Raw genomic sequence first — 14,062 nt, 5'->3', positions numbered from 1 at the left:
CGAAGGTGTTGTCATAGAAAATTTAAAAAAGGCTCATTCGATTGGAAATTCAAAGGGCTAGTGCCTTTTTTAATAGTCGAAAGTGATTAGAGGGCAACTATCCCACCTCTAACGCCCACCTTTTCCCCAAACACATCTAATAAAAACTTTCAGATAGCCATTTTATTCAACGTAGCTTTAAGTTCTGGAAATTAGGTCTTTGAGGATGGCAACCCCCCCCCCACAGCCCTTAGGGAAAGGGTTGTAACTTATGCCCAGGGGGCATATAAGGTTGTTATATAACGTGTTGTCGTAGAAACTTCAAAAATGGCTCATTCGATTGGAAATTGAAATGGCTAGGGCCCTTTTTAATAGTCGAAAGTGATTGAAAAAAAACAACACCCCTTCCACGCCCACCATGTCCCCAAACGCATCCAATAAAGATTTTGAGATAGCCATTTTGTTCCACGCAGTTGAAAGTTCAGGAAATTATACCTTTGAGCAGGACACTGCCACCACAGTCTTCAGGGCAAGGGTTATAATTTATGCCCCTGGGAGCATATAAGTTTTTTATTGAAATCTTTGTCGTAAAAACTTGAAAAAGGGCTCATTTGATTGGAAATTCAAACGACTAGTGCCCTTTTTAGTAGTCAAAAGTGATTTGAGGGCAACTAACCCCCTCTGACGCCCACCTTTTCCCCAAACATATCCAATCAAAATTTTAAATAGTCATTTTATTCAACATAGTTTAAAGTATTGGAAATTAAGTCTTTAAGGATGACAACCCCCCCCCACAGCCCTCAGGGCAAGGGTTGTAAGTTATGCCCTGGGGGAGTATAAAGTTTTTATTGAAAGCGTAGAAACTTCAAAAGGGCTCATTCATCTGGAAATTGAAAGGGCTAGTGCCTTTTTAATAGTTGAAAGTGATTGGAGAGCAACTAACGCCCCTCTCACGCCCACCATTTTCCCACACACATCCAATCAAAATTTGGAGATATCCATTTTGTTCAGCGTAGTTGAAAGTTCTAGAAATTAGGTCTTTTAGGATGATAACCCCCTCCGAACCCTCAGTGCAAGGATTGTAAGTTATGCCCCGGGGGCATATAAAGTTTATATAGAAAGTTGTTATAGAAATTTCAAAAAGGGCTCATTTGATTGGAAATTGAAATTGCCCTTTTTAATAGTCGAAAGTGAGTGGAAGGTAATTAACCCCCCCTCTTACGCCCATCATTTTCCCAAAAACATTCGGTCGCATTTTAAAGATAGCTATTTTGTCTAACGTTGCTGATAGGTTCGAATATTATGTAGATTTTGATGACAAACCCCCCAGAGTCCCCCCTACAAAGGTTTTAAGGTATGCCCGGGGGGCAAATAAGGTTTCTATTTAGAGCATAATCGTAAAACTTCAAAGAGGGCTCATTCAATTGGATAGTGAGAGGGCTAATGCCCTTTGTAATAGTCCACAGTGATTGGAGGGTAACTAACCCCCCTCACGCCCACCATTCCTCCAAACACATCCAATCAAAATTTTCAGATAGCCATTTTGTTCAACTTAGTAGAAAGTTCTGGAAATTATGTATTTGAGAATGACCCCCCCAACACTCAGGGCCAGGGTTGTAAGTTATGCCCTGGGGACATATAAGATTTTTATTGAAAGTTTTGTCGTATAAACTTCAAAAGGGCTCATTTAATTGGAAATTGAAAGGGCTAGGGCCATTTTTAATAGTTGAAAGTAATTGGAGAGTGACTACCGCCCCTTTCACGCCTACCATTTCCCCAAACACATCCAATCAAAATTTTGAGATAGCCATGTCGTTTAACGTAGTTGAAAGTTCTGGAAATTCGGTCATAGAGGATCATAGCCACCCTAACAGACCTTAGGGTAAGGGTTGTAATCTATGCACTGGGTGCGTATAAGGTGTTTAAAGAAAGCGTTGTCGTTTCCAAAAGGGCTCGTTCGATTGGCAATCGAAAGGACTAGTGCCCTTTTTAATAGTCGAAAGTGATTGGAAGGCCTGACATTTTATGGTAAAGATCGAAGTGGGTAAAATGTATTATTTTTTGTTATTGTTGTTGTTTAGACAAGGGCACTTCGTATCAAAGGAGTTGTCTTGGGAACTTCGAAAAGAGCTCATTCGATTGAAAATAGAAAGGGCTAATGCCCTTTTTAATAGTCGAAAGTGATTGGAATGCAACTAATCCCCCTTCCACTCCCACCCTCCCACGCCCACCCTCCCACGCCCACCCTCCCACGCCAACCCTCCCATTTCTACTCCTAATATTTAACCAAATTACAATTGCGTAGCTGTACTCACGCTATCAAAAAAAGTAAACAGAATTTTTTGCGAAGTGTATCGATTTTTCCATTTCAGGTCAACTAGAGGAGGTATGAAACTAAATTAAACAGTACTATTTGTGTCAAGATTTTTAAATCGGTGTATGTAGTTAAGAATTGCTGAAATTTTTTTCCAGCACAAAAATAGCAGGTCAAACTATAGAGTCTTAAAAAACGAACATATTTAAAGAAATATTTTCTTTTTCCTGAAAAGACTAAGTCAATATAAAACGAATGGAAATTAATTAAAAACCTTTTCCACAAAATAAGTTTTTCAAAGAAAAGTAAAGAACTCCATTAAAAAAAAATGGGCGAAACTAAAATAAAATAATCTACCAAGCGTGAAACTACCACAAATCAGCATCGATAAATAAACAAAACCCAAAACGAACATAAATTACAATAATTAACCGAGTCAAATTCAAAACGAGCAGAAATCAACATAAGTTGGGCGCAAAACCCCTATGCCTTCCCAAGGCCAGAACAAAATTTACACTTTACTGAAAAAATACAAGTGCATGTGCATTGTCAGTTTAATATGCGTATACTGGTGTTTAGTAATCAAAATGTTAATGTTATTTGATTTATTAAAGTTATAAAAGTTAAAACATTTATATTTGTTCATTAAAGTGCAAATTTTGTTCTGACCATGGGAAGGAATAAGGGTTTTGCGCCCAACTTATGTTAATTTCTGCTCGTTTCGAGTTTGACTCGGTTAATTATTGTAATTTCTGTTCGTTTTGGGTTTCATTTATTTATCGATGCTGATTTGTGGTAGTTTCACGCTTGGTAGATTATTTGATTTTATTTTTACTCATTTGTTTTTAATGGAGTTCTTTACTTTTCTTTGAAAAACTTATTTTGTGTAAAAAGTTTTTTAAATTAATTATAATTTAAAAGATATGACCTTTAGTAATCCCCTTTGTTTATCAACGTGTTGTATTTCAAAAATAATTTGCACTGGAAAATATATCATCTCCAGTCCTTATGAGAACCCCGTATTTCAAACCAGTCACCACTTCGAGGTATAGATGTGTCACTTTGCAGTTTATCCAGATTCAATTTATCATATGTTTTATATCGTCTAATTTTTGATAACAAACCAAAATTTTGTTTAAATTATCCTTGAATTAAGCTTGATTTTTGAATTATCAACTTGGTGGAAGTGATGAAAGACTTGAAACCCACGGTTAGTTAGAGTAAACACAAGACAGATAGTTTCTGTGAGAGGTAAAGCTGGCATAACCTTTTCAGAGTTGTATAAAAATTATTCCGTTCACTTTTTGATGAGCATGTCTATCATCCATCCTAGACCTTATGAAAATCTCGTATTTCGAGCCAGTCAGCACTTCGAGGTAGTAACGTGCCACTTTACGGTTTATCCAAATTCAAATTTTCATATGTTTTATGTCCTCCAGTTTTTTAATACAAAACCAAATTTTCTTAAGTTGTTTAAGTTTTTTTTTACATTTGGTCTTGAGTTTATTAATGCTTTTCAATGAATTTTGTGGTTTCAAGTCCAATCCCTGTATTTTTTTTTTTTTTTAAGGCGTCAAACCAATGTTTTCAGATTGATTTGTGAAATTTAAAAAAGCAAAATTTTGAAAGTGACTAATCAGCACACGTGGTCATTTTAGGTTTTGTTGTCACCCTTTTTTATTATTGAAAGCTTGCGCATACATCTATTATTCAGAAACCTTATCAATCAGCTGAAGATAAAAAATTGCTGGAATTTTAGGAAGAAAAATAATCTTTTGGACTAGATGATCACGTTAACATACTTATTGCTCTTTAACCAGAATAACTGTTACTGTTAATTTACTAAAGTTTCATTAAAAAATTATTTGTATAGTTTGCCTGTTTAAAAACAAGCTTTTTTTAAATAATATAAGCTAGAAATATTTAACATGGAACTACGGCAGTATAGAAGAAAAAACATACAAAAAATAGTCCGAACAATGCTCAGTGCTTTCTTTAATTGAACCCGTTTCAAACATTCTTAGTGCATTTTTTTTCTAATTTAGCTGCCGTTGGTCGAAAGATGAGAGTCTGGGAACGAAGGCTATTGAGAGATTTCCATGTAGTCAGCGTTGCTGGAGAAGAGGCTGATGACGTTATGACACCAACAACCGAAACTGATGTTAATGACCCCGCAGAAAAATTTAAAAGACTGGCTATAATGGCAGTTCGCCTGAATAAAGAAGAAGGTGGTTCAAACCAAGTTGGATCAGGAAAAAACATAAAAATGCTGTAAGCTCTCTTTCTTGATAACTATTTTTAATCGATCTTTTTTTCATGAACAAAAACGCAGAATATAGCCAGTTAATATACCAGTCAGTTCTTGTCGTTATTTTTATATATATTTTTTTTTGTACACCCTCTGGAACCAGAGTGGGCTTAAGTATTTTATGTCCTGAAGTTATAGCTTTGTGCAAACCATTGTATATAGATAATATAACAGTAAGATCACGGCTGATGATTTTTGGCACTTCATTCTCGGCGCGTACAAACAGCTCCTCCCATTTACTCTGACATTAGTGGGTCAGTATGTATTTGTCAGTCACTGAAAAATGGTGCGAATTTGAATTATTTGTAATTGCGAAAGTAGACAGAAAATTGGTGAGCCGGATTTTTTTTTTGCGAACACGTGTATATTACGAAGTAAAATTTAAGAATCCGGAAATCGAGAAATATACCTATCAAGGAAAATAAACTAGGAAGTATTTATTTTAGTTTTAGCAGTTTAAATATTTGATTATCCCTTTTTTTGAACAAAGGGGCAAAATGTTTAAAACTTGTGTTTCATTATCTATTTAATGAGCTTCTCAGTACTACAGACAATAAAAATCAAACCAACATCATTAAGCATATGTGAAAATTAGATTCTGAATCTTCTCAAAGAAAAGAAAAAAAAAACAAATTTCTATTCTGGATTTTTTCCGAAGAAGAGAAAAAGTTAGAGCATCAAATACAAGTAGAGAAGGAAGTACCATTTCTATGGGGCCCCCGTACCAAACAGGTTTCTCTGGTAGGTATTCTATTCTACAGGTCATTACACCTTTGCCAAGGGATTTACGTAATTTAAGGGCAAGTTTTTCTGACGTAGATTTCTAGTTCATGATATACAAGTTTTTTTTTAGGTTAAATCCGTGGTCATTCATCTGTAAGTTGATTAGTAGGTTTTTTTTTTAAAACTTGGCTAATAGATTTTTAAACCTATTACTACGAACGCTACATGCATTCCATTTTTGGAACTAGGAGCGAGATTGTGTGATGCTATAAGACTGGTTTCGTTTCATGGGTTCATTAATAGAAGGACTAATGCTTTTGAAAAGGGTAATTACTTCTTTAGTTTACGAGATTTGCGAGTCTTTTGCGAAAAGGTATTTGCGTAAAGGTATTGCGATGGTTAAGAATGCCTCACGGGTAATTAAAGAATGGGATGCTTGCATCAACAATACAAAGAATATGCTCAGATACTTAATAGATTTGACGCCTACAAGAGACATTGGTAGAAGGTATTCAATAGCTTAATTGAAAAGTAACGATAGAATGACATTGTGACTTGAACTAGCTTTACCTCGCCGATGTGGTCTGTATAATACACAAGTGATGATTTGCACAGTGTTGTCAATTTTAAATAGTTTATAAATAAAAAAATTAACAAGAAATGGCTGAAAAGTGTTTTGAGGGAGTTGAGTTGCACGAGAGTTCACTTACATACGGATTCAGTTACACGGGTATTAGTTAAATGGGGTCGAGTAGCACGGAGGTTCTGTTGTACAGGGTTTCGGTTATACAGGGGTTCAGTTACATGGGGGGTTCAGTTGTACGGGGTTTCGGTTATACAGGGGTTCAGTTACATGGGGGGGGGGGGGGGGTTCAGTTATTTTTTCTGATTTTGTGTGTTTTCGCAAGAAAATAACTGGTCTTTTAGCAAACTTAGCCATAGCTACCTGAAACTCTGCATAAATATCTTAATTTTTAATCTAATTGCATAGCTACTAAAGGAACATTGAACATTTTTTCTGATTTTGTGTGACCACCCGGCACCCCAAAGACTCCTGAGCCTCCATTATAATACTTTTTAAGGTTTGATTATATCTTTTCAGAACAAATTATTATTTTAGGGAATTATTTCGGTGAAACAGTAAGAGACATTAGAACGGTGTTGTGAGATCCCTTACCACAACCCCAAAGGGCTTCGATCCCCCCACTCCAACCCCGAAGGAAGCCCCCGGACAGCAAAGGTTCTCTGGACCCTCAAAGGACCCCCGGTGCCCCGATGCCTCCTGAGTCCCCCATTAAAATACTTTTTAAGGCTTTATTATATCTTTTCAGAACAAATTATTATTTCAGGGAATTATTTCGGTGAAAAAGTTAGAGACATTTTAAGAGATGATTTTAGAAAAGGACTTAAGGGTGAAACTCTGTGGTCGTTATAATACACAAGTTCCATTTGAACGGTGTTGTGAGGTCCCTTACCACAACCCCGAAGGGCTCCGATCCCCCCACCCCAACCCCGTAGGAAGCCCCCGGACAGCAAAGGTTCTCTTGACCCCCAAAGGACCCCCGGCGCCCCGATGCCTCCTGAGTACCCCATTATAATACTTTTTAAGGCTTTATTATATATTTTCAGAACAAATTATTATTTTAGGGAATTATTTCGGTGAAACAGTTAGAGACATTTTAAGAGGGTTGTGAGGTCCCTTACCACAACCCCAAAGGGTTCCGATCCCCCTACCCCAACCCCGAAGGAAGCCCTTGGACAGCAAAGGTTCTCTTGACCCCCAAAGGACCCCCGGCGCCCCGATGCCTCCTGAGTCCCCCATTATAATACTTTTAAGGCTTTATTATATCTTTTCAGAACACATTATTATTTTAGGCAATTATTTCGGTGAAACAGTTAGAGACATTTTAAGAGATGATTTTAGAAAAGGACTTGAGGGTGAAACTCTGTGGTCGTTATAATACACAAGTTCCATTTGAACGGTGTTGTGAGATCCATTACCAGAACCTCAAAGGACTCCGATCCCCCCACCCCAACCCCGAAGGAAGCCCCCGGACAGCAAAGGTTCTCTGGACCCCCAAAGGACCCCCGGCGCCCCGATGCCTCCTGAGTCCCCCATTATAATACTTTTTAAGGCTTTATTATATCTTTTCAGAACAAATTATTATTTTAGGGAATTATTTCGGTGAAACAGTTAGAGACATTTTAAGAGGGTTGTGAAGTCCCTTACCACAACCCCAAAGGGCTCCGATCCCCCCACCCCAACCCCGAAGGAAGCCCCCGGACAGCAAAGGTTCTCTGGACCCCCAAAGGACCCCCGGCGCCCGATGCCTCCTGAGTCCCCCATTATAATACTTTTTAAGGCTTTATTATATCTTTTCAGAACAAATTATTATTTTAGGGACTTATTTCGGTGAAACTCTGTGGTCGTTATAATACACGAGTTCCATTTGAACGGTATTGTGAGGTCCCTTACCACAACCCCAAAGAGCTCCGATCCCCCCACCCCAACCCCGAAGGAAGCCTCCGGACAGCAAAGGTTCTCTGGACCCCCAAAGGACCCCCGGCGCCCCGATGCCTCCTGAGTCCCCCATTATAATACTTTTTAAGGCTTTATTATATCTTTTCAGAACAAATTATTATTTTAGGGAATTATTTCGGTGAAACAGTTAGAGACATTTTAAGAGATGATTTTAAAAGAGGACTTGAGGGTGAAACTCTGTGGTCGCTATAATACACAAGTTCCATTTGAACAGTATTGTGAGGTCCCCTTACCGCAACCCAAAAGGGCTCCGATCCCCCACCCCAACCCCGAAGGAACCCCCCGGTCCTCAAAGGTTCTCTAGGCTCCCAAAGGGGCCCCCGGCACCCCAAAGACTCCCGAGCCTCCATTATAACACCTTTTAAGGCTTTATTATATCTTTTCAGAACAAATTATTATTTTAGGGAATTATTTCGGTGAAACAGGCCCTCATAGGTGTTTGTTGTCTGAAACCTATAGTTTGGGATGAATACTTTGCTATTTCAAGCTTTTCTGAGCTAAGGTTTCTTAGTATTTCATAGGTGTGTGTTGTCTGAAACTTATGATTTGAGGTATGTAATTTGCTATTTCCGACTTTTCATAACCAGATTTCTTAGTCTTTCGTAGGTATGTGGTGTCTGAAACCTATGATTTGGGATGTGTGGGTTGCTATTTTTTGACTTTTCTGAACCTGGATTTCTTAGCCTTTCGTAGGTGTGTGTTGACTGAAACCTATGATTTGGGAATGAGTGGTTTGCTATTTTTGACTTTTCTGAGTTAGATTTCTTAGCATTTCATAGGTGTGTGCTTTCAGAAAATTATGGTTTGGGAGGTGTCGTTTTCTTTTTGGACTTTTCAGAGCTAGGATTCTTAGTCCCTCATAGGTGTTTGTTGTCTGAAACTTCTAGTTTGGGATGAGTAGTTGGATATTTCAGACTTTTCTGAGCTAAGGTTTCTTAGTATTTCGTAGGTGAAGCTTCCACGTCAGTTTTAAGTTCACCAAGACATAAAAAATTTAAATTTCAGTTCTAATTTTTCCATAGAAGATAGGAAAAGTTATACTATTAATGTGATTATTTTCTATGAAGATAGAAAGTTTCACTTTAATTCTAAATTTTCTTAAATTCAGTTCCGACTTTTCTCAAAGAGATGAGAAAATTTAAAGTTCAATTCAAAATTTTCTCGACGAAGTCAAGGAAAGTTCAAGTTCCCTACTGAATTTTACCAAAGAACACAATTCAATTCTAATTTATCCAGAGAAAATAAAAATCTTCCACTTAAGTTCTTTATTTCACAAAGACATACAGAAATTTAAAGTTCAATTCTAAATTTTTCAGTGGAAGATAGAAAAAGTAATACCATACTTTTGAATATTTTCACGGAAGATAAAAAGTTATAGTTCAATTTTAAATTTTCTCAATGAAGTGAAGAAAAGTTCAAGTTCCCTACTGAATTTTACCAAAGAACACAATTCAATTCTAATTTATCCAGAGAAAATAAAAATCTTCCACTTAAGTTCTTTATTTCACAAAGACATAAAGAAATTTAAAGTTCAATTCTAAATTTTTCAGTGGAAGATAGGAAAAGTAATACCATACTTGTGAATATTTTCCCAGAAGATAAAAAGTTCTAGTTCAATTCAAAATTTTCTCAACGAAGTGAAGAAGAATTCAAGTTCTCTTCTGAATTTTACCAAAGAACAAAATTCAATTCTAATTTCACCAGAGAAGATAAAAATCTTCCACTTCAGTTCTTTATTTCACAAAGACATAAAGAAATTTAAAGTTCAATTCTAAATTTTTCGGTGGAAGATACAAAAAGTAATACCATACTTGTGAATATTTTCACGGAAGATAAAAAAGTTCTAGTTCAATTTAAAATTTTCTCAACGAAGTGAAGAAAAGTTCAAGTTCTCTACTGAATTTTACTAAAGAACACAATTCAATTTTAATTTCCCCGGAGAAAACAAAATTCTTCCACTTAAGTTCCTTATTTTACAAAGATATAAAGAAATTTATAGTTCAATTCTAAATTTTTCGATGGAAGATAGAAAAAGTAATACTATACTTGTAAATATTTTCCCGGAAGATTAAAAGTATTAGTTCAATTCAAAATTTTCTCAACGAAGTGAAGATGAATTCAAGTTCTCTTCTGAATTTTACCAAAGAACACATTTCAATTCTAATTTCACCAGAGAAAATAAAAATCTTCCACTTAAGTTCTTTATTTCACAAAGACATAAAGATATTTAAAGTTCAATTCTAAATTTTTCGGTGGAAGATAGAAAAAGTAATACCATACCTGTGAATATTTTCTCGAAGAGAGGAAAAATTTAAAATTCTGTTCCCAAATTTTCACTGAAGATAAAAAAGTTCATGTTCTCTTCGGAATTTTACTAAAGAACACAATTGAATTTTATTTTCACCGGAGAAAATGAAAATCTTCCACTTAAGTTCTTTATGTCACAAGGACATAAAGAAATTTAAAGTTCAATTCAAAATTTTTCGGTGGAAGATAGAAAAAGTGATACCATACTTGTGAATATTTTCCCGGAAGATAAAAAGTTCTAGTTCAATTTACAATTTTCTCAACGAAGTGAAGAAAAGTTCAATTTCTCTTCTGAATTTTACTAAAGCAAATTCTTTCTTGAATTTGCCTCCTGGATAAATAAAAAAGACATTTCATTCAAGAAATTATGACAAATTCTAAGTAAGTAACAAACTGTTTCTTGAATCCTCCTCCTGAATGCACAATACAGTTATTTCATTTAAGAAATTACGAAAAAATTGTAAGCAAGTAACAAACTCTTTCTTGAATACACCTCGTGGATACACAATGCAGAAATTTCATTAAAGAAATTATCAAAAAATGTTAGTAAGTAGCAAATTCTTTCTCGAATTCGCCTCCTGGATCTATAAAAAAGACATTTCATTCAAGAAATTATGACAAAATTCTAAGTAAGTAACAAACTCTTTCTTGAAGTTACCTCATGAATACATAATTCAGAAATTTTATTTAAGAAATTATGAAAAAATTGTGAGCAAGTAACAAACTCTTTCCTGAAGTCAACTCGTTGATACACAATGCAGAAATTTCATTAAAGAAATTATTAAAAAATTTTAAGTAAGTAGCAAATTCTTTCTTGAATTCACCTGATGGATAAACAAAAAGACATTCCATTCAAGAAATTATAACAAAATTCCAAGTAAGTAACAAACTCATTATTGTTTTCACGACTTAGATACACGATGTAGAAATTTAATTCAAGAAATTATGAAAAAATTCTCAGTAAGTAACAATTTCTTTCTTGAAGTCAACTCTTGGATACACAATACGGAAATGTCATTCAATAAATTATGAAAAAATTTTCATAAATTGTAAGTAAGTAGCAAATTCTTTCTTGAATTCGCCTCTTGGATAAACAAAAAAGTCATTTCATTCAAGAAATTATGACAAAATTCTAAATAAGTAACAAATCCTTTCTTGAAGTTACCTCATGGATACACAACTCATTATTGTTTTCACGAATTAGATACACGATTTATAAATTTAATTAAATAAATTATAAAAAAAAGGAAATTAAGTAACAAACTCTTTATTGATTTTCATCTCTTTGATAAAAAAAAAAGACATTTCATTCAAGAAATTATGACAAAATTCTAAGTAAGTAAAAAACTCCTTCCTTGAATTCGCCGTTTACATGCACAATACAGAAATTTCATTCTACGGGACCTCTACACGTGATTAAACACGTTTTAAAACTACATGCTATGGCGCGCCACTCTAAGTGAACCTAGATCAACCCAACTTTTTGGATATCTCTCTCACTATGACTCTGTTTGTGTGTCGTGTCTGTGCGTGTCTCGTCTCTATGTGTGTGTGTCATCACAGAGACGCTACAGAGACGACACAGAGACGTCACTTTTTTGCAATGTGTAGGAACCAGTGGGGAATCCCCGCTCGTTTGGAAAGGTGCCAAGGAAAGGCAAGCAAATAGCATGTAGTTTCAAAACGTGTTTAATCACGTGTAGAGGTCCCATAGATCGAAATTTCTGTATTGTGAATGTAAACGGCGAATTCAAGAATGAGTTTTTTACTTACTTAGAATTTTGTCATAATTTCTTGAATGAAATGTCTTTTTTTGTATCCAAGAGATGTCAAGAATGAGTTTTTTACTTACTTTCCTTTTTTTATAATTTCTTGAATTAAATTTCTACATCGTGTATCTAAGTCGTGAAAACAATAAAGCGTTGTGTATCCATGAGGTAACTTCAAGAAATGATTTGTTACTTATTTAGAATTTTTTCATAATTTCTTGAATGAAATGACTTTTTTGTTTATCCAAGAGGCGAATTCAAGAAAGACTTTGCTACTTACTTACAATTTATGATAATTTTTTGATAATTTATTGAATGAAATTTCCGTATTGTATATCCAAGAGTTGACTTTAAGAAAGAAATTGTTACTTACTGATAATTTTTTCATAATTTATTGATTTAAATTTCTACATCGTGTATCTAAGTAGTGAGAACAATAAAGGGTTTCTTACTTACTTTGAATTTTGTTATAATTTCTTGAATGAAATGTCTTTTTGTTTATACATCAGGTGAATTCAAGAAAGAATTATATACTTACTTACAATTTTTTCATAATTTATTTAATGAAATTTATGCATTGTGTATCCACGAGGTGACTTCAGGAAAGAGTTTGTTACTTGCTCACAATTTTTTCATAATTTTTTAAATGAAATTTCTGCATTATGTATCCATGAGGTAACTTCAAGAAAGAGTTTGTTACTTGCTTACAATTTTTTCGTAATTTCTTAAATGAAATAACTGTATTGTGCATTCAGGAGGAGGATTCAAGAAACAGTTTGTTACTTACTTAGAAATTATTTGTCATAATTTCTTGAATGAAATGTCTTTTTTATTTAACCAGGAGGCGAATTCAAGAAAGAATTTGCTTTAGTAAAATTCTGAAGAAAAATTGAACTTTTCTTCACTTTGTTGAGAAAATTGTAAATTGAACTAGAACTTTTTATCTTCCGGGAAAATATTCACAGGTATGGTCTTACTTTTTCTATCTTCCACCTAAAAATTTAGAATTGAACTTTAAATTTCTTTATGTCTTTGTGAAATAAAGAACTTAAGTGGAAGATTTTTGTTTTCTCTGGAGAAATTAGAATTGAATTGTGTTCTTTGGTAAAATTCCGAAGAGAACTTGAACTTTTTTATCTTCTGTGAAAAATTTGGAACAGTATTTTAAATTTTTCCTCTCTTCGAGAAAACATTCACAGGTATGGTATTACTTTTTCTATCTTCCAACCGAAAAATTTAGAATTGAACTCTAAATTTCTTTATGTCTTTGTGAAATATAGAACTGAAGTGGAAGATTTTTGTTTTATCTTGTGAAATTAGAATTGAATTGTGTTCTCTGGTAAAATTAAGAAGAGAACTTGAATTTCTTTTCACTTCGTTGAGAAAATTTTGAATTGAACTAGAACTTTTTATCTTCCGGGAAAATATTCACAAGTATGGTATTACTTTTTTTATCTTCCATCGAAAAATTTAGAATTGAACTCTAAATTTCTTTATATCTTTGTAAAATAAAGAACTTAAGTGGAAGATTTTTGTTTTCTCCGGAGATATTGAAATTGAATTGTGTTCTTTGGTAAAATTTAGTAGAGAACTTGAACTTCTCTTCACTTCGTTGAGAAAATTTTAAATTGAACTAGAACTTTTTTATCTTCCGTGAAAATATTCACAAGTATGGTATTACTTTTTCTATCTTCCACCGAAAAATTTAGATTTGAACTTTAAATTTCTTTGTCTTTGTGAAATAAAGAACTGAAGTGGAAGATTTTTATTTTCTCTGGTGAAATTAGAATTGAATTGTGTTCTTTGGTAAAATTCAGAAGAAAACTTGAATTCTTCTTCACTTCGTTGAGAAAATTTTGAATTGAACTAGAACTTTTTATCTTCCGGGAAAATATTCACAAGTATGCTATTACTTTTCCTATCTTCCATCGAAAAATTTAGAATTGAACTCTAAATTTCTTTATGTCTTTGTAAAATAAAGAACTTAAGTGGAAGATTTTTGTTTTCTCTGGAGAAATTAGAATTGAATTGTGTTCTTTGGTAAAATTCAGTAGAGAACCTGAACTTTTCTTCACTTCATTGAGAAAATTTTAAATTGAACTAGAACTTTTTTATCTTCC

At 34.1% G+C, this 14,062-nt stretch overlaps 1 protein-coding gene across 1 annotated transcript in view; it reads left to right on the top strand.

Moving 5' to 3' along the window:
* Positions 1-14,062, top strand: part of LOC148953262 (transient-receptor-potential-like protein) — a 158,493-nt gene that overhangs the window by 107,529 nt on the left and 36,902 nt on the right. The window contains exon 15 of the mRNA XM_089088430.1: positions 4,339-4,564. Within this exon, the coding sequence (XP_088944556.1) occupies positions 4,339-4,564 (226 nt within the window). The remainder of the gene's footprint in view (positions 1-4,338; positions 4,565-14,062) is intronic.

Source organism: Artemia sp. Qi Xiang Cuo, chromosome 4 (assembly GCF_049724085.1).
Source record: "Artemia sp. Qi Xiang Cuo chromosome 4, ASM4972408v1, whole genome shotgun sequence".
Taxonomy (NCBI): Eukaryota; Metazoa; Arthropoda; class Branchiopoda; order Anostraca; family Artemiidae; genus Artemia; species Artemia sp. Qi Xiang Cuo.
This window is presented reverse-complemented; position numbering and strand designations above follow the sequence as displayed.